Source organism: Bacillus rossius, chromosome 5 (assembly GCF_032445375.1).
Source record: "Bacillus rossius redtenbacheri isolate Brsri chromosome 5, Brsri_v3, whole genome shotgun sequence".
In the NCBI taxonomy this organism is placed as follows: Eukaryota; Metazoa; Arthropoda; class Insecta; order Phasmatodea; family Bacillidae; genus Bacillus; species Bacillus rossius.
In genome coordinates this window covers 79,341,443-79,361,320 of record NC_086333.1, presented here as the reverse complement: position 1 = coordinate 79,361,320, position 19,878 = coordinate 79,341,443, and the positions used below count along the sequence as shown (strand labels likewise).

Below are 19,878 nucleotides of genomic sequence, written 5' to 3'. Positions count from 1 at the left end.
TTTGGTCAGGTCAGTTACATTATAAATATTTTAAAACTAAACAGCCATTAAAATTAATTCACAAAATAATTTTTAATGTCGGCTTAGTTTGAAAGTATTAATAATGTAACTGACCTGACCTAATCAACCATTTTATTAATTACGCATTCACGATTCACATATTCACGTCTCACGAACACACGGAAAAATAACAAAAATGGCGCCGCTCGAATGGTTCCACAGGCAGAGCTGCCAACCATTACGGATTTTCCGTAATTATTACGGATTTTAACCCCGAATTACGGAATTACGGAACATCGCTAGTTTATTACGGAAACGAGGCTTTGTGCTGCATGGTAACGGAAAAATTTACGTTTCTGCTGTGCGTGTTTCGTGAACGCTGTTTGAATACTTCGCTTGGTTGCTCAAATAACGGAACTAGTAAGTGTGCGCATGTACGATGTACTGTCGAAATAAGTAAATTAATTCTCGTGTTTTCAAATAATAATGGGATGGTATTACGTCCGTTGTACGATACAACTAGTACATATCCTCGGACTTATCGTTTGAAGGCTACTTACATCACGATAATTTTTGTACGGTACTTTGGCTAACCTGTGTTGTGTTATTTTATTTCTTGAAAGCCATTTTTTTCATCCTAGTGTTTTTGTCCGGTTTTTGTCGTGTCTACAGACGTGAAATTTTTTTATGTTTTTCGATAGTGTTGTGTTCTTCAGTGCCGGTTGTAGAAATGAAGCGTGTGACAGAATAATGTGTATCTGGAAAGAAAAAAAAAAACACGCAAGTCTTCAGAACTTTCGACTTAAATATTCAAAAGAATGGCCATGCTTGTCGTTTTCAAATGTTTGGAACGCCACGGTTTTGTAATGTATGCACGTGTGACTTTTCGATTGCACATGGTGAAAGGGATGACTGTAGACGGCATATTGAATCAAAGAAACATGCAGAACATTTTAAAGCCGTGACTAGCAATAAATCTATATCTTCGTTTTTTCGCTACATCTGAAGAAACGAAAGTAACGAACGCAGTTATTGTTTACAAGTCCTTGTGTTTGTCTTGTTTGTTTACATGACATTTCTTATCGAACCAGGATAAAAGAAGCAAATAAAAAGACAGTTGTTTTAAAGTTTAACTTTGAATACATTGAATTGAAGATTCAAAATATCCAGTAAAATTATTAATATTTCTTACATATTCAGATGATTGTATTGTTCAAATAGATTTTTTTATGTATTAATTTGCATTGTATTCATATTTTTCTTTTTCTTTTGCATATTATTGTCGTTGTTTTATCTTGTGAGTGTGTTATAATGCCCCAGGAAAAATTTATCGTGCATGATTTACACGTACTTTTTTCATATACCTAATTGCCATTACTGATGGGTGTGATTTGAGGTTGGCAGCTCTGCACAGGTCTTGTATTGCAAAATTAAAAAATTCGATATCTCCTAAAGTATTTGGAATTTCTTATCTCCGCCGCTTTTAATGAAAAGAGGAAGTTGAAGAGCATATCATAAAGGTATTTTCGGATTTTTAACATTTTTTTTTTGCAAATACCGCTCAACTACATATGATGAAATTTAAAAATTCGATATCTCCTAACGTATTTGGAATTTCTTACCTCCGCCACTTTTAATGAAAAGAGGAAGTTAAAGAGCATAAAATAAAGGTATTTTCGGATTTTTAACATTTCTTTTCGGAAATACCGCCCAAGTAAATATTTACCAAATTGTGTTATATTGGACGGTTTTGAAGTTTGTTTAATTGTTTAGCTGCTTACTTTTCTATTTTTTAACTTACGTTTAAACACATTTTAAAGGGTTTTTGAATTTTTTAAACAAAATTTGTCAGTGCTATAAATTTTAAAAAATATAGATATATCACAGCAAAAAAATTTATGTTTAATGAGTTTTATAAGTTCTTAGCTTTGTAACCCTTCTTCCTCCTTAATTGGAAGAGGGGTTGCGTCCCCGACTCACTCTGGGCGCGAAGGGAAAAAATAAATATTAAAACCAGGCATAAAAAGCTAAACAATATAAATTCCCCACACCACTGCCCAGGGGTCAGGCCAAAAAATTTAAAGGATATAATAGAGTAACCATTAAACAAACAAGAGGCAAGACTTTGGACGTATGTTATTAAAAAATAGAAATTTGCAAAAATAATTTTTACTATACATAACCATACAAGCTTAGTTACAAAAGCTGACGTTAATAATGGCAGCATCTTATCCCCATTTGCGATACTAACAATAACCTTTAAAAAATCGTAAAAATATAAATACTGATAACAACAAGTATAAAAATATATAAGGGCGTGAGGCGTGGCCACTATAAAATATCAAAATTTACTGACTGCCCTAATACCAAAAATCAAACAAGACAATCAATACAAATATATAAAAAATCTACAAAAATAATACTGAAGTACAAACAAATTATTTAAATAAAGTTCTTAAACTCTCAATCAACGGTTTAGTCTTTCTTCAGATGTTCGTTGCTAAAGACTTGCCAAAAAAACAAAGTTAATATCCTAGGCGTGCGCTGGCTTCCTGACCTTCCTCACCAACTCCAGAGTCTAATGCCACGCCGGGCCATAGGTACGAATTCACAAAGGCGTGAACGATGATCAAAAAAAAATTATCTTATTTTTTTAAGGGAAATGTAGCAAAAACTCTTCACGTAACATAACTATGTTACCACAGAAGTATTTATCATATACTTCAAACAAAGTCTTACTTCTTTATTAACTTGCCAATGATTTTATAAAAATGTAGAATGGCCGCACCAACCAACATCAGGCTGCGCATGTAGTCCAATACCGATCGCATACATTTAATAATACTGCACAAGCTGATATATTAGCTAAATGCAACTTTAAGTATGCAAATTCCGAAGAGAAAGTCTCAAAAACAAATTGCAAAATGTTCGTTTCTTCCAAACTTATACATTTATTACAACTACAGGCAAACGGGCGACCTTTTTAAAAAATCCCACACTGGAACCACGTGTGAAACAAATGGGCCTCTTCACCAAACTGGCTAATAAAAGTTCCGTCCAAATAAAATTTAGTATGGGAAAATACACAGTTCACTAGGTTTGCCAAAAACCAGTGCCGCACCACGAGGGTAAAAATCAAAATTGCGGCCTCTCTTTACCTTGATAAGTTCAGTATCACCGGGCAAACCATTGCCCTGTCACCCAGCGTGGAGCCTCCACCCCCATACTCTGCGCCGCCCGTTGCCGTCCGGCACACCAGTCCGCGCCGTCACATGGCTCTGTCCTCGACGGTCGCTCGCCACAAACTCTCTCGCCCCAGCTGATTTTTTTCTTCCCGGCAAGCCGAATGTCTGACGTCATCAGCCAACCGCCGGGCGCTCACCAAGTGGTATTTACGTGAAACACAATCGATATTCTTAAACTCATAATCGATAGCTACCAAACGGCGTATAACTAATTAACAGAAACAAATATAATTAAAAAAATTTACAGATAAATTAACATTAATTAAAAAAGGCGTAAAAATACGTGAAATAAAAAACCATATAAAACTAGAGACCAGCAACAAAAATAAATTACAAGTAAAAATGTGGCCCTGCCGGCCACAGCTTACATATTTGTCTAATTTAATTACTGAAGAGGAATGTTCTTAAAAAAATTAAGTTTTCTTGACAGTTCGCAGCATTGTAATGGAGAAATATATGATGGGCGACCGAAGTGTTTTAAATCACTCGACGGCTGACGGCCGGACTGACGGATCCCACCTTTTATGTTGGAATCTCAACAGCACAATGGTGGGACATGGAGGGGTATGTGTGATGACGATTGCAAGAGTGTTCTGCCTGTGGACTGCTGTAGCAAAGTACGGCGGGTGCATCAGCTAGTATTTTCTTAATGCAAGTGATTATTCACCAAACCTATAAATTACACGGCCATGTCATTTTTTTCCTTGTGCTTGCCAAGAGAATTTTACCAGGAGAAGCAATGCAGCAGGAGATGGTTGCTGCTATTGGCCAAATGAGAGGACCTGTAGGATCTAATACCTGGGCTTCAAATTTTTTATTTTTTTTTGAAAAAACATCAAATTATTTTTGTAAAATCTTCATTTTTTTCCCCCAATTAAAATTATTTTTATAATTAAGTAGTAAATATCTTGGGTGTTTGTGCTTTATTTCATGTTCGAAAACATAATTTTCTATGTAGTGAAGGTATATGTTAGCCATTGTCATGTGTTTAAACATTAAGATTGAGTTTTTTTAAGACACTGTTCAATCTCCTATGAGCTATTTTCCTAGCGAGATGTTCGTACCAGGGATGTGCAATCTGGTTTTCTAGTTGTGTTCCCAGTTTTGTTACCGGTAGCAAATGCTTCACTGTTGCAGATTCTGAGAAACTGTATTTTGAGGTGCATCGGGAGATATGCAGTGGATACGGGAGGGTGTACAGTTGGGAGTTGCAGCAAGGGCTGATGGGTCGTCTGCGAAGAGAGCTGGTGCAAGGGATCATCGAGGCGCTGGACGTGCCGGCAAGTCTGGACGAGTACCTGGACGAGGCGAGGAAGAGATACGAGGCCTTGTTCCCGACCGCTCAGCTGCTCCCAGGTGAGCCAACCTCCCGCACTGACGCGCGTCCTGTGTTCCCTCCCCCCCGGCAGACACGGAGCCGGCCTACGACAGCATCTACGAGGAGATTGCCAGGCAGCACGGCAAGGAGTTCTCCTGGGAGCTGAAGGTGAAGTTCATGGGGACGGTGGAGCGCGAGACGTGCCGCATCTTCACGGAGGACCTGGGGCTGCCCGTGAGCCCCGAGGAGGTGTTCCGAGAGCAGCAGGCGCGCCAGCCGCGGGCTCTGGCCGGCTGCGCCCTCAAGCCAGGTATTACCACTCTCGTGGTGGCCGAAGTCATCTGGAATTGCACCAGTAGAACATTTTAGTATGTTGATTGTGTGTGGGTAATAATAACTTAGTAGTGCTTGTTAGTTTGGCTAGTTTATTGATGTGAAGAGCATACTTATGCAGATATAAAGTTTGCTGTAGTTTTTTTTTTCATACTTGAGTTCATCATCAATAACATACATAAAAGAGTTACATGCATGCTTTTATTAAATTTTTCCCATAGTGTGTTCTCACTCGTGTAATCATATTGGAACTCATGTTGAAAAATTTCTTTTCATTTCAACAGGATCACTTTACACACATCCGCAATTCAACGCATGTATATGTTTGGCCAAGCCATCCATCTACAGAGGTTTTTTTTTTTCATCATAAATTTTTTTAGTATAAAACTAGATTATAACGTGCACGTATTATTATAATTATTAAGCATGAGCATGTCATAAGACCACATAACACCTAAATGCAATTTAATACACCATGTAGCACTCAAATGCAAGTTATATATTGGAATTAAGTAGAATTAAACAAAACTTAATTCAAATCATAAAAAAAGGACATTTTAATGTTTGAAATTCAAGGAATGTTATTATTTCCAGAAATAAAATTTTACCAAAGTGCATGGATCGGAAAAATTAATTTAATTTGTTTTGTTGTGCATCTCCTCTTGAATCAATTTTAAACCATAAATGCTCACTAATTTATTTTTATTGATCTGATTGTATCTGTTTTAGACCAATTTATTAAAAATTATTTTATCGTAAAAATGCAGCATATAAACTTGGGGAACAAGTATTATAAAACAGCTTTTATAAATAAAAAAAAAATAACACCGAAATCCTATGTTTTAAAGACAAAATTGGACTAAAATTTAAAAAAAAAACCTACAATCTTGTCTATTGATTTAAAATCACGCAATTAATTTAAAACTGTTGACTTATGAGCAAACTCCAGATTAATGGCATGAAAATTTTAAAAGAATGTATAAACGAATTGCATGGTTGCTACAGGAATAGAAAACTGGGAAAATTCAGGGAATTTAAAACGGTCAGGGAATTCCAGGCAATGTCAGGGTAATCACAACATATTTCTGGAATTTATTGTTTTATTAACAAAAGTGAAATGAAAATACCACTTTCATCAATGTTTAGACAGCTCAAAAAATTCGGAAACATTTAATATCATGAGATTTGGTTGGCTTTCCTTCTTTTCGTTGTAGCATTGCAGGACAGTACCTTCCCCCTTTTTTCTTTAAGTTTTTATGAAGAATATGTTTTAACAGTAATACAGTATAAGTTGTTTAAATAATTTTCAGACATAACCTAACTGTGGTACATGTGGTAAATCATTGAAACTTACAATGAATCTTTTCAAATAACTTTCATGATATTTTACCGTTTATAATATTTAAATGTTTATATTTATGTTTGCTTATGTTTTATTAATGTACTCTGTCGATTAATTACCGTTTCTAATATTTGTGTATTGTTCAAGCCTATTTGCTTGTTTATGAAACAGCCATGTAACTGTAAATTTACTGAATTCTACCAATAATTACCGTATTTACTCGCGTAAAGGCCCCGCCCGCGGATAAACCCCCCTCCTTGTTTTGTAAACATTTTTGAGAAAAAATTTAAAAACGTGTTTTTCTGGGTTTATCTGAGGGCAGGGCAGCTTGGCATGCATCAAACAACAAGCCATGTATTGTGAGCGGCGGGAGGTGATTTTGTAAGCGGCAGTGATACAGAGACTGGTATTATAGTTTGTCCGTTCTCAGTAGGACCGTCGCCAGACGTAAGCAGTTAGTCCTATCTCAAACGACATAAAGATAAAGAAAGCTGGACTTGGGCGCTGCCGCTGTGTTGATGTGGAGTGTTGTCGGAATAGAAGAGGGGAAGTGAAGGAGGAAGGGAAGTGGGTCAAGGATTCTAACACTCCTTTGTCTGGTTGGCTGGCTAGCTGGCAGGAGGGAGGTTAAGCCACGCCTCTGCCTCTCTCCCCTCCTGCCAAAGCGCTGCCTCTGCCTCTCTCCCCCCCTGTCATAGCGCTGCCTCTACTTCCTGCGGAGTCGTTGCCTCTCTCACCCTCCTGCCGCGTCGCTGCCTCCCCCGAACATCCTCATTCGAACAAAGACGCACGACTTGAAAAGAAAAATCTATTTTTTCCTCCAAATTCGCGTATAGGCCCCCTCCCCTTTTTTGGAGTCAAAATTTGGGGAAAAAAGGGGGGCCTTTACGCGAGTAAATACGGTATGTTTTTATGTGTTTTAAAATGGTTTTTTAAGCTTTAAATATTTTATTAATATGCGCAAATGCACTGTAACGTATTTTTCTTTTGTAATTTTGTCAGTGGGATGATGAAATCATGTGAGCCAGTTGCGTAGCAGTTAGAGTGAGAAAGAAAGGCCTGCGTCGACACAGTGACGCCAAGGCGATAAAACAATGATGCATCCTGTGTAAGAGAGAGACAGAGCAACTAGCGTGAGAAAATATTCTGGGAATCCCCGATTTTGATGTGAAGTTGAAAAGAGACAGATCAAGGGAAGCCCCGAGTTATATGTGTACAGGGTTTTTTCATGTATTTTAATTTGTTCTGTGATTGGCTGGTGTTGGAGGGAGTGTTTGATACTGTGCTGTAATTGGCCGAAAGTTACGTCATGGTGCAATCCTTGGTCTCTCCTGAGACCAGTGAGTTGTTTTGGTTCGACAGTCATCTACTGAACAGCGACAGGAGGTGGTTAGTTGAGTAGGTGGGTCACAACTCAATTATGAAGATGTAACGAGTAAATTTCGCGGCTGTGGTCTGGGCATCACCGGTTTTATAATCTACCTTATTTTGGTTTTTTTGGAGACAATTAGAATTTTTTGACTACAGTCGTCGGTAATCGCCCAAAACAGAACTTACCAAAGTTTGTCACTGTTTCCGAGGACATTGTCCTTCGGCATTGTACCGAAAGTTGAGTGCAACTGCGGGACTTAATTTCGAACTGTTTTATTAATTCAATTAATTCAATATTCGGCCAGTCAGTGTGTGATCCAAATTAATGAAGCTGATTCGTTGTAAGGAAAATACTTTTTCAACTTGTAAATTTTGTCGCAAGATGGTGGCAAATGTCTCATGGATTCGTAAGGTATAAATAAATAATGAGTGAAAAACATTTTGTGTACGAGAGACATCATTGAAATTCAACATCGCCCATAACTAATATTCTAAGGGAAACATAACCTCACTTTTTCAGCATCCGAATATGCAAGTGTACCTTGTGAGTTACCCTTCGAAGACCAAAACGTAAAATATCTGAGCTAGTCCGGCGGTCTTTGGAGTGTAACATCGTGAATTCTGAAGCTTTTTTTTTTGTAAACACGTAGATTAAAAAGGTAAAAAAAAAAAATATTTACGCATGTTTACATACAAGTTCGATAGCCTTTACTCAATAGTTTCAGGAGAAAAGATAGTAATTGTTTGCGAACACATATTTTGATCTCAAACTACATCAATTTTACTACGCGGCTATTTATTTTGATCGGCGTGTGTTGTCAATAAATAATTCAACACAATTGATTTACAATAATTCTGGAGATTACGGGCTTATGTGGATTAATAGAGATAAAGTTACGAAGTTTTAGGGTTTATGTGTTAATATTAAACAAAATATATGAAACTAATAATGAGACCGTACATATTTTGATTTGGGCCGGGGGGGGGGGGGGGGGGGGGTGGCGGCATCGGGAATCATTTAGAAATTCATTCAAGGGTGTCCGTGTGAAGTGAGTGACTCGTGAAACTAGCTTTCAGAATTAGGTAACCTCAACTTATAAAACTGGCGACAAAAGGTAAACATGAAATATACTGACGATTGTAGAAGTCCTTCACAGGCAGTGATAACTATGTACCTGTTTATATGTGTTGTGCCCACCAACAGTTTTATAACTTTTTTGGTGGTAACAAATTTAAAATAAATAAAAATAAATTATTTATATTTTAATTATATTACAAATTTGATTATAAATGCTATTCTATTGTTTCATACTTCAGTACTTTTTTCTTTTTCATTTTAACATAAAATTTATGTTAGGTTAGCTAGAATAGGAAATTCATAACCAATATTTCAAATATACTCGTCTTTTTAATTTAGTTAACCTAGTCTACACGTTTTTTTTTTTAAATATTTTAAATTAGCTGACCTATTCCAACTGATTAGGATATCATCACACTAATTGTAATATATAAAATCTAACCTAACCACTCAGAGTGGTAAACTACTGGTAAATTGTGTCAGGGAGTAAAAATGCAACTTATAACTTTTTTCCAGAAATGAGGCTTTCCTTTAGAATTACTAATAAAAAAATTTTATATGGTGAATTCTACTGTGTAAAAACATATTATTCATAGGTAGTTTAATTCCTGTGTCTCTAATTTTCCTTGTTTGTTCATGAATCAAATTGCCTTGTTCTTCAATCCAAGCTTTTCCGGTTGTATTAGTTCTATTTTTGTCTTGAAACACTTCTGAATGTCATGCTCTGCTCTTAAATGTTCTTCTTATTTTATGTGTTTATTTTTACTGAGTAATAAATCCTTGAAGAACCAGTCTGGCAAGTGCTGCACGAGAAAATAAAATATATATACTTTAGGCAACTGTCCAAGTTACTTGCATGGACTTTATATTATTATTGTTGAAGTGTTTTCAGAATTACTCTATGGAGTATATTTCCTAAAATGCCAATATCTATAATGTAAAATGTGGTCTAGTTGGGCGCCGTGAAAACTCTATAAAGTACTAGTGCTGTGATTGTGTATGTAGCACAACTACTAACCTCTACAGAATATTAACTAAAATATGTCTTGTTATGTTGATAGTGAAAATAAATTATTCTCAAGTTGTATGTACTGGTGTAGTTTGACTCAGTGTGAATACCAAACAATAAAATGTCGTATAATTCCTTAGCAGTATGTCTCCTTCTCTTTGGTGTAAGTATTCTGACCTTAAAATCAACAAATATAAGTAGTGTGTTTAAAAGCATTAATTTCTCTATGACTGCTGATCTCAGTGTAATAAAAACTAATTATTCTTTCAAGACAATCCAAGCTAAATATTTCTGTCTATCTGGTTTAACATACACATGATATGTAAGTATGGTTATCAATCGGAAAAATAAAATATAATGAAAATTTAACTTTTTACTAGGGTCAAAATCATGGTTGTATGGGTGACAATACTCTTTTGCAACATATCCAACTGTAACATGAAAAGTGACAGAGTCAATGATTAGCAATCAACATACAAATACCTTTGAGACAATTATTCATGTTTAAATAGGTTTTTCATTAAACAAAATTTCAATATCCGTTATACTTAAATGTCTTTCAGAACTAATTACGTTTTACGTAATTGTATCACTGAATAATAGTTTGGTTATCAGTCAATATTTTAAATATTATTGAAACACATTTTAACTGGCAAATTAGTCTTTTCTTTGTTTTTACTAGCTCAGTCTCTTTCGGTAGATCAAACTGTCTCAAGACTTCTGGACCTGGGGCTATTCTTTAAACATTCAAGACAATTAATGACTTTAACAGATTTTAACTTTGATATCGTACATATTACTGATCAATGTCAGTTAACCAGGTCCAGTATGTACAAGCTACAAGTCTTTACGTAGTTAAGTAGTATTAAGTTGTTTTGCGAGTTTCAAATTAGGTCTTGATCGTAAACATCATAGTTTAAGATATCTTGCCATTAAAATAGGACAGGTAACTTCTCGCTGTTCTTGTTAATTCGGGGATGGGGCAAACAAACCTCGTCGCGTCGTTACAATACCAAGAGGCTGTGGAAAACCTCTCCGAACCCCTGTCTCTCCTCCGATGTTGCTGGTTAGATCTCACTCTCCTCCGATGTCGCTGGTTGGGTCTCCGTCTCGATGCACCTCCTCTCGTGCTGCTGGTACTCCAGCAGGACTGGCGTCGGTCACCTGGAGTCGTCTAGAAGGATGATGTCCTACGGTACACCGTCTACGATGCCGTCTACCGCTGTCAAACTCCTTCCATATCGAAGATTGATAGTCCTTTTCTTCGTTTCTTCTTAATTCGTCGTTGATCCAGTTCTATTTATGCTGTTAGTCAAAACTTATCGTCGTCGTCGATTCTTTAGTAGAGCTTCGAACATCGGTAACTACCTCTTCTTCATTGTGTAGTTCCGGTATTTATTATAAAATCATCAATTTCACGTAGATTCTAGCTATTCAGTCGTCGTACCAATGTTTTACGTGATATTCTTACATTCATTTATGACTAAATCACGGAGCTCTTTCTCTCTAATCCTTCTCCCATGATAGTAGAACAGAAACTCAAGTTCCAATTTGTTTCAAACAGTCAAAGCTTTCTCTATTGAACACTCTCCGAAATCACACTGGAAATACTAAATTCTTTAAATAAAATCTATGCGCAGTCGAGCGTCCAATCACATATACTCTTTCCTCAGTAATGACCCAAAAACAATATTAAAAGGTGTAAGCTCATTTCCTATTCGTCGCCGTTTAACAAATGTTTGCAAAGACATTTCATAAAATTATTACTTAGATAAAACATGAAAATACTTAAAGAGTAAAACCAAATTGACCTGACCATAGAGATACAATACTGGTAAATATAATTCATAACAGGACTAAGACAAAGTCATAGAGGTAAGAAGTAAAATAATAAACATAAAATTCATTTCTATTGAGGGCTTCTCAAATACCTCTATAGAATAGTCCCCTTCAGAAATGTGACTAACGAACTATACTCTGATATAGGTCTTAGGACCATTTCTCATCATACAAACATCTCATCTATATTCTAATTATTTGCAGAAAATTTACATTTCATATTATTGACCTTATTTACATACTTACTTGCAAACATAGAGTATTGTCACCGATATATGTCTTCAAACGGACATATGTGTAACAGTGTATACTATTCTACAGGAGTGTAATATTTCCTCAACTGCGTTATATTATAGTGTCCTATTACTTGTTTCGTTTTAATGTCAGACAGTTCGTAACAGTTACTTCTAATAATCTTCGTGATCATATATGGTCCATCGAAGAGTAGAAATAGCTTCTTAGTAACGTACTTCCAAAATTGGCTTACTGGATTCGTTCTCTTGAGTACTAAATCTCCACAATTAAAACTCATCTTGCTGGAATCTTTCTGGTATTTTCTCCGAAGATCCGCCGTGGATGTCAACTTGGCTGCGACCAACTCTTCAGTTTCCTTCTGTATCTCGACTAATTCTTTATCTTCTGCGGCCAGAGCTTCATCGTGATGTCTCGGTAGTAACGATGACGGTATTATCAATGATCTTTTTCCTGTTAACGCTTCATATGGAGTAACACTGGTAGAACTGTGTACAGTATTATTCAAAATGCATTCAATGAAAGTTAATTTACTCATCCAGTTCTGCTGTGTATCGTGGCAGAATGTCCGCAACATATTACCAAGTGTGCGCATTTGTCTCTCCACAGGATTACTCTGCGGGTGTCTCACCGAAGACGTGGTGGGTACGATTTGCAGTTTTCTGAGTCCTTCTTGCCACACTTGACTCATGAATTGTGTGGCATGATCTGAAATAATTTTCTCCGGTCGACCCACTTCCGCGATAAACTGTTTAACTTTCTGGAATACTATCTTGCTGGTGGCATTGACTATGGGATACAACTTGGTGTATTTTGTAAATAAATCTACCATCACGAACACATATTTCACCCCGGCTGTTGATCTAGGTAATGGTCCCAATACATCCACTGATACCAACTGCAGTGGTCTCTCCGGAAGGATAGGTTTAAACTCACCTTCGAGATTTTGTTGGGCATGTTTCGCTTTCTGACACAAGTCGCACGATCGAGTAATGGCGGCGACTGACTTGTGCAGATTCGGAGAGTATAGCTGCCTAATCAATGACTGTGTCAGCTTCTTTGAACCAATATGCCCGCAATTCCTATGAACCTCCCAAATAATCGAGTTGATGTTTCGCTTCGGTATTACCGGCTTCCATGGCTCTTCAAATCTGGCTTTTCCCTTGCTATGATTGAACAATACTCCCTCCGACATGCAGTATCTCTCCTCTAACCTAGTTGGAACCTCTGAACCCTTCAATTTATCTATTATGACCTTGCAGAATTCATCTTCCTGTTGCAGTTGAGCTATCTGGTCAAAAACATTCTTGATTGTTGCGTTATCTTTAAGTTGTTGTGTCACAAGATTAGCTACCAAAAATTCCTTGGAGTTCTTCCTCGGTGTCAATTCATCATTCAATACATCGGGTATTCGACTTAGGTAATCGGCGACTACATTCTCTTTCCCTTTAATGTGGCATATTTCCAAGTCAAACTCTTGCATCAGCAAGCACCATCGTGTCAGCCTGCTACCAAAAATTTTGCCTGCTTTTAGACACATCAGGGCTTGATGGTCAGTCATTAGCTTTATATGTTCTCCCAGAAGCAGGTCTCGAAACTTCTGCAGAGCCCATATTATTGCTAGTGTCTCTTTCTCCGTGACCGTGTAATTTCGCTCTGCCGAATTCAATGTTCTACTCGCCATCGCTACGGTACGTTCTACTCCCTCATCGTCCATTTGCGCGAGCTTCGCCCCTAAGGCATAATCAGATGCGTCTGTGTATAGTAGAAATTCCCGACCTAACATGGGATGATAGATGACTCGTTCTTCGAGAAAGACCTTCTTGAGTTCTTCAAAAGCTTCCCGCTGTTCTGCTTCCCATTTCCACAGCTTGTCCTTCTTGAGTAGATCAAACAATGGGACTGCGATCTTGGCTATCTTGTCGCTGTAATTTCGGTAAAACCCGATAACTCCCAGGAATGTACGTAGTTGTTTAACATTCTTTGGTGTAGGGAAGTTGGAAATACTGTTCAATTTTTCAGGATCGGTATGAATTCCGGTCGGTGTCAGAATATGCCCTAGAAATGGTAACTCTTGTCGGCAAAATACGGATTTTCGCAGTTTCACCGTCATTCCTGCGTCACGTAGTTTCGTTAGGACAATGCCGATATGCTCCAGGTGTTCTTCGAATGATGACGATGTAATCAAAATGTCGTCGACATATGCTCGCGCGAATCCTTTGCACTCAGATCCTAGCGTTTCGTCCAGACAACGAGTAAACTCAGCTACCGCATTACATAAGCCGAACGGCATGACTTGGAACACATACTGCGAGTTCTTGAATAGGAATGATGTGTACTGTCTAGATCTTTCTTCTAAGGGTATTTGCCAGTACCCTGCCGACAAATCAAGTGTGGTTAGAAACTTGACACCCTGATATAATCGCAGAATATCATTCGTTGGTCTCGGACTTTCCCGATCTCGAACAGTAATTTTGTTGATCTCCCTCGCGTCAAGGCATAAACGTACTGTTCCGTCTTTCTTTCGCACACAGAGTATCGCATTCGTGAATGGGCTAGGCGCTCGCTTTATTACATTCCATTCCAACATTAAGTCTAGATATTCTTCAGCCTCTTTCAAATATTTCGCCGGGATGGGATACGACTTTTTATGGAATGGTTCACCGGGTATGACCTGAATACTAGCTGTATATAATTTGTTTAACCCAGGTTTTTCGGAAAATATATTTTGAAAATTTCTTAAGACATGAAGAAGATTATTTCTACCGGTTTCATTTACCATGGTAATTCCCTTTACAGCTTCTATTAAATCAGCTCCGGTCGCCATCAAATTTATGTCACTATTAATACACGAAGTTTCCTTATGAATGATTGCAATGCATTTTTCCGAAACTTCCCAATTTTCAGTAGTTTTCGTATTTTCTGTGTCATCCATAGCAGTTACCATCCAACCTGCAAAATTCAAAATTATTTTATGGCTAGTTAGAAAGTCTACACCGAAAATTACTGGTTTAGCCAATCCTTTTACGATTAATACATTAATGTACTTGGTGCTACCTAAACCTTCTACTTCCAATAAGGTCTGACGATTAATGATGGGACTAGCCCTTGATGTAACCCCTAGAATCTTTAAACTCGGTACTGGCATTCTCGGTAATGATATTCCGGTGCTCTCTATCATGGCTACGCAGTCTTCGCTGATGCAGGATATATCTGCGCCGCTGTCTAATAGTACAGGCACTTTAACTCCGTTTAAAGTTAACGATATCTCCGGACATAGTGCTTGTTTCGCTTGAACTTCGGTTTCTGTGGGCTCGCTGAGTAAAAATTCACGCTCGTTTTCTTTGAACATAATGGTGTGTATGCTTCGACAATTATTCTTGTCATTTGCGTCGGGATCCAATTTTATACTAGCCCCGTCTAACTTACAATTAGGGACTGACGTGCGGAGCGGGTTTTCGCCATCCCTAATTAGTTTACCGCACTGTCCTTAAATCCTCTAATTTGCTCTTGTGACAAATTAGCAAATCCATTATTTGCATTCGGTGAAATCAAAAATGTGTTATTACCTCCTTGGTTTGTATCTGAGCTTCTGCTAGATTGCATGCGCGGCCATTCCGTGTTGCTTTGCTCGTGACTTGGCGCTATAGAATATGAATTTCTTTCTCCTTGTCGCGCGTCGTGAATGGTGGTGCTAAAGCTGTTCCCTTTTTCAGACGGTACAAACGTTTGTGCATTTATGCTGTACTGACCTCCGGAATGATTATTGTAATTTGCCGATCGTTCTTTCGTTGTTCGATTTTCGCCTGAATTCTCTCTGAAATTAACTGTCCCCTCCTGACGTTTATTCTCCCACTGTGATTCATTTTCGCGTCTGTCTTGTCGCTTCTCGTTTCTACGACGATAGTACTGTGGTTTATAAAATCCGTTACCATATCGCTGACCTCGATATCCATTGTGATACCAATTACTTCCCCAGTTTTCAACGTTCAGTGTGTGAATTTGAGGTTGTTTGTGTCCGCTGTTCTGCCCTTCATTTCGGTTACGCCAGTTATTGTATAACGGTGTCTGTTGGTTCGTGTTCTTGCGCTCGTTAGTTTCTTTGTGCGTTACCGTTTTATCGAGCTTAACGAGTCGTTCATACGTTAACAGTTGTTCCTTGAAATCTACAATATTACTGTATTGCCGTCCACTAAGTTGTAATTGATAATTGAGTGGTAATTGCGAAATTATCATGGCAATAAACTCTTCGTCTTCCATACGGCAATCAAGATAACGAGTTCTCTCGTACATATCGCTGATATGCGCCTCTAAATTTTGAAATTTACGATTTTCGAATTTTTCAGAATGCAACTGTATTCGCAAATTGCTTTGGATACGAGTATTCCAAAATTGGGATATGAAAGCTTTCTGAAACGATTCGTATGCGTGTACCGAATCTTTCGCCAACTCCCACCAATAATATGCCGTGTTTTTCAAGCAGTGGCTAACGCATTTCAATTTTTCTGCGTCTGTTAACTTAAATGTGTGGCAATATTCTCCAAACTGATTTAAGAATCTTCGAGGGTTTTCATTACTTTTCCCTGAATATGTTGGAACGTCATCCAACCATTTCTTAGAAGGGTGGTGTAGTGTAAGTACCGGATCTGCTGACATAATTGCAGTACTAATATTCGCGGGATTTCGCTCGGCTTCTATCGTTATCGATTTGTTTACCGGCGTGTCTTCCTTGTCGGTATTACATTCGCTAGTGTGGTGAGTCGTTAGTTGGGGCGAGAATGTTGCGATGTGTCTGGATTCTCTTTCTATTTCCCCTATTTTCGCCTCTACCATATCTAACCTTCCTGTTAGACGCTCGCTTAAGTGTACTACTTTATCGTCAGTGCGTTTACTGAATATTTCTACACCTTCAATACGAGTGTGTACACTGGAAAACTTCTGTTGCATCTCGTGCTGTGTTTCAGTTAAGTCATGCCTGATTTCTGCTGTTTCATCTGCAATCCTGCCTAAAGTGTTATTTAAGACTTGCACTAAATTGTCTAGTCTTTCGGCGTTTTCTCGCTCCTTTTGTTCCCTTTCTAACTTCTCCTCCTGTTCTATACGCTCACGTTCTTGTTTCTCCCGTTCCCGTTCTAGTTTCTCCTCCTGTTCTTTACGCTCCCGTTCTTGTTTCTCCCGTTCCCGTTCTAGTTTCTCCTCCTGTTCTTTACGCTCCCGTTCTAATTTCTCCTTATTCATGAACTGGAACAGTGCATCTAGGGTAACAGTTGGTGTCGGCGGCGAATGACCCAACTCCATTTCCTGCTGTGACTCCATACCAGTATTCTCGATGTGCTGTTCTGGTACTACTTCTCTAGGTTCTCGTTCAGGACTAGAGTCAGAAGTGTCATTGCTACCTCTCAAAAAATATGACTTCCTACCTGTGTCTGTCATCTTGACAAAATAAAATTACTGTCTGTATTTTTCAAAGTGTCTTGAGTTGTTCAAAAAAAAGATCATAAAATAGTCCCTAACGTTGGCTTACACGTTGTGCGCCAAAAATTCTGAAGTGTTTTCAGAATTACTCTATGGAGTATATTTCCTAAAATGCCAATATCTATAATGTAAAATGTGGTCTAGTTGGGCGCCGTGAAAACTCTATAAAGTACTAGTGCTGTGATTGTGTATGTAGCACAACTACTAACCTCTACAGAATATTAACTAAAATATGTCTTGTTATGTTGATAGTGAAAATAAATTATTCTCAAGTTGTATGTACTGGTGTAGTTTGACTCAGTGTGAATACCAAACAATAAAATGTCGTATAATTCCTTAGCAGTATGTCTCCTTCTCTTTGGTGTAAGTATTCTGACCTTAAAATCAACAAATATAAGTAGTGTGTTTAAAAGCATTAATTTCTCTATGACTGCTGATCTCAGTGTAATAAAAACTAATTATTCTTTCAAGACAATCCAAGCTAAATATTTCTGTCTATCTGGTTTAACATACACATGATATGTAAGTATGGTTATCAATCGGAAAAATAAAATATAATGAAAATTTAACTTTTTACTAGGGTCAAAATCATGGTTGTATGGGTGACAATACTCTTTTGCAACATATCCAACTGTAACATGAAAAGTGACAGAGTCAATGATTAGCAATCAACATACAAATACCTTTGAGACAATTATTCATGTTTAAATAGGTTTTTCATTAAACAAAATTTCAATATCCGTTATACTTAAATGTCTTTCAGAACTAATTACGTTTTACGTAATTGTATCACTGAATAATAGTTTGGTTATCAGTCAATATTTTAAATATTATTGAAACACATTTTAACTGGCAAATTAGTCTTTTCTTTGTTTTTACTAGCTCAGTCTCTTTCGGTAGATCAAACTGTCTCAAGACTTCTGGACCTGGGGCTATTCTTTAAACATTCAAGACAATTAATGACTTTAACAGATTTTAACTTTGATATTGTACATATTACTGATCAATGTCAGTTAACCAGGTCCAGTATGTACAAGCTACAAGTCTTTACGTAGTTAAGTAGTATTAAGTTGTTTTGCGAGTTTCAAATTAGGTCTTGATCGTAAACATCATAGTTTAAGATATCTTGCCATTAAAATAGGACAGGTAACTTCTCGCTGTTCTTGTTAATTCGGGGATGGGGCAAACAAACCTCGTCGCGTCGTTACAATACCAAGAGGCTGTGGAAAACCTCTCCGAACCCCTGTCTCTCCTCCGATGTTGCTGGTTAGATCTCACTCTCCTCCGATGTCGCTGGTTGGGTCTCCGTCTCGATGCACCTCCTCTCGTGCTGCTGGTACTCCAGCAGGACTGGCGTCGGTCACCTGGAGTCGTCTAGAAGGATGATGTCCTACGGTACACCGTCTACGATGCCGTCTACCGCTGTCAAACTCCTTCCATATCGAAGATTGATAGTCCTTTTCTTCGTTTCTTCTTAATTCGTCGTTGATCCAGTTCTATTTATGCTGTTAGTCAAAACTTATCGTCGTCGTCGATTCTTTAGTAGAGCTTCGAACATCGGTAACTACCTCTTCTTCATTGTGTAGTTCCGGTATTTATTATAAAATCATCAATTTCACGTAGATTCTAGCTATTCAGTCGTCGTACCAATGTTTTACGTGATATTCTTACATTCATTTATGACTAAATCACGGAGCTCTTTCTCTCTAATCCTTCTCCCATGATAGTAGAACAGAAACTCAAGTTCCAATTTGTTTCAAACAGTCAAAGCTTTCTCTATTGAACACTCTCCGAAATCACACTGGAAATACTAAATTCTTTAAATAAAATCTATGCGCAGTCGAGCGTCCAATCACATATACTCTTTCCTCAGTAATGACCCAAAAACAATATTAAAAGGTGTAAGCTCATTTCCTATTCGTCGCCGTTTAACAAATGTTTGCAAAGACATTTCATAAAATTATTACTTAGATAAAACATGAAAATACTTAAAGAGTAAAACCAAATTGACCTGACCATAGAGATACAATACTGGTAAATATAATTCATAACAGGACTAAGACAAAGTCATAGAGGTAAGAAGTAAAATAATAAACATAAAATTCATTTCTATTGAGGGCTTCTCAAATACCTCTATATTGTTATTGCCAATAAAACAATATTTTGAAATTACATTGACAAACAGGCGGATCTACTCTGTGTTGTGAGCCTATAGTGCTCTTTTACGAGAGCGTGTGTGTGTGAACGGGCGCTAGGTGAAACTGCCACTCATCGCAGATAACCATTCAGTAACTTACAGCAAAACCCCTTATTTGCTTTTTTCATGGGGACAAAGTAAAAAAGTGTAAAAAGCGGGAAAGTGTAAATAAAGGGAAAAGTATAAAAAGGAGTACAGTTTACCTTATTTAGTATTTTTTTCCTTTTGTTTAATAGCACATACTATAATGCAGGTACAAACACACTAACAACAATTTTTACTTTAGTATTTAATAAATTATTAATTTACCACATTTGACAAAAATAAAAAAAAGAATGAAAGCCAAAATGTTTTTCTGATTACTTCTTAACAAAAAAATCTAAAATTTTCTTCTGCTTGTTTTTTTGGCTGTTCAAGGT

At 37.4% G+C, this 19,878-nt stretch overlaps 1 protein-coding gene across 2 annotated transcripts in view; it reads left to right on the top strand.

Annotated features, from left to right (window-relative positions):
- Window positions 1-19,878, top strand: part of LOC134532083 (pseudouridine-5'-phosphatase-like) — a 35,591-nt gene that overhangs the window by 1,702 nt on the left and 14,011 nt on the right. Inside the window, exon 2 of one of the 2 annotated variants that reach the window (XM_063368306.1) lies at window positions 4,383-4,601. In XM_063368306.1, the coding sequence (XP_063224376.1) occupies window positions 4,383-4,601 (219 nt within the window). Of the gene's footprint in view, window positions 1-4,382; window positions 4,602-4,654; window positions 4,874-19,878 lie in introns of both variants that reach the window. The other variant, XM_063368305.1, reaches the window with a different exon arrangement.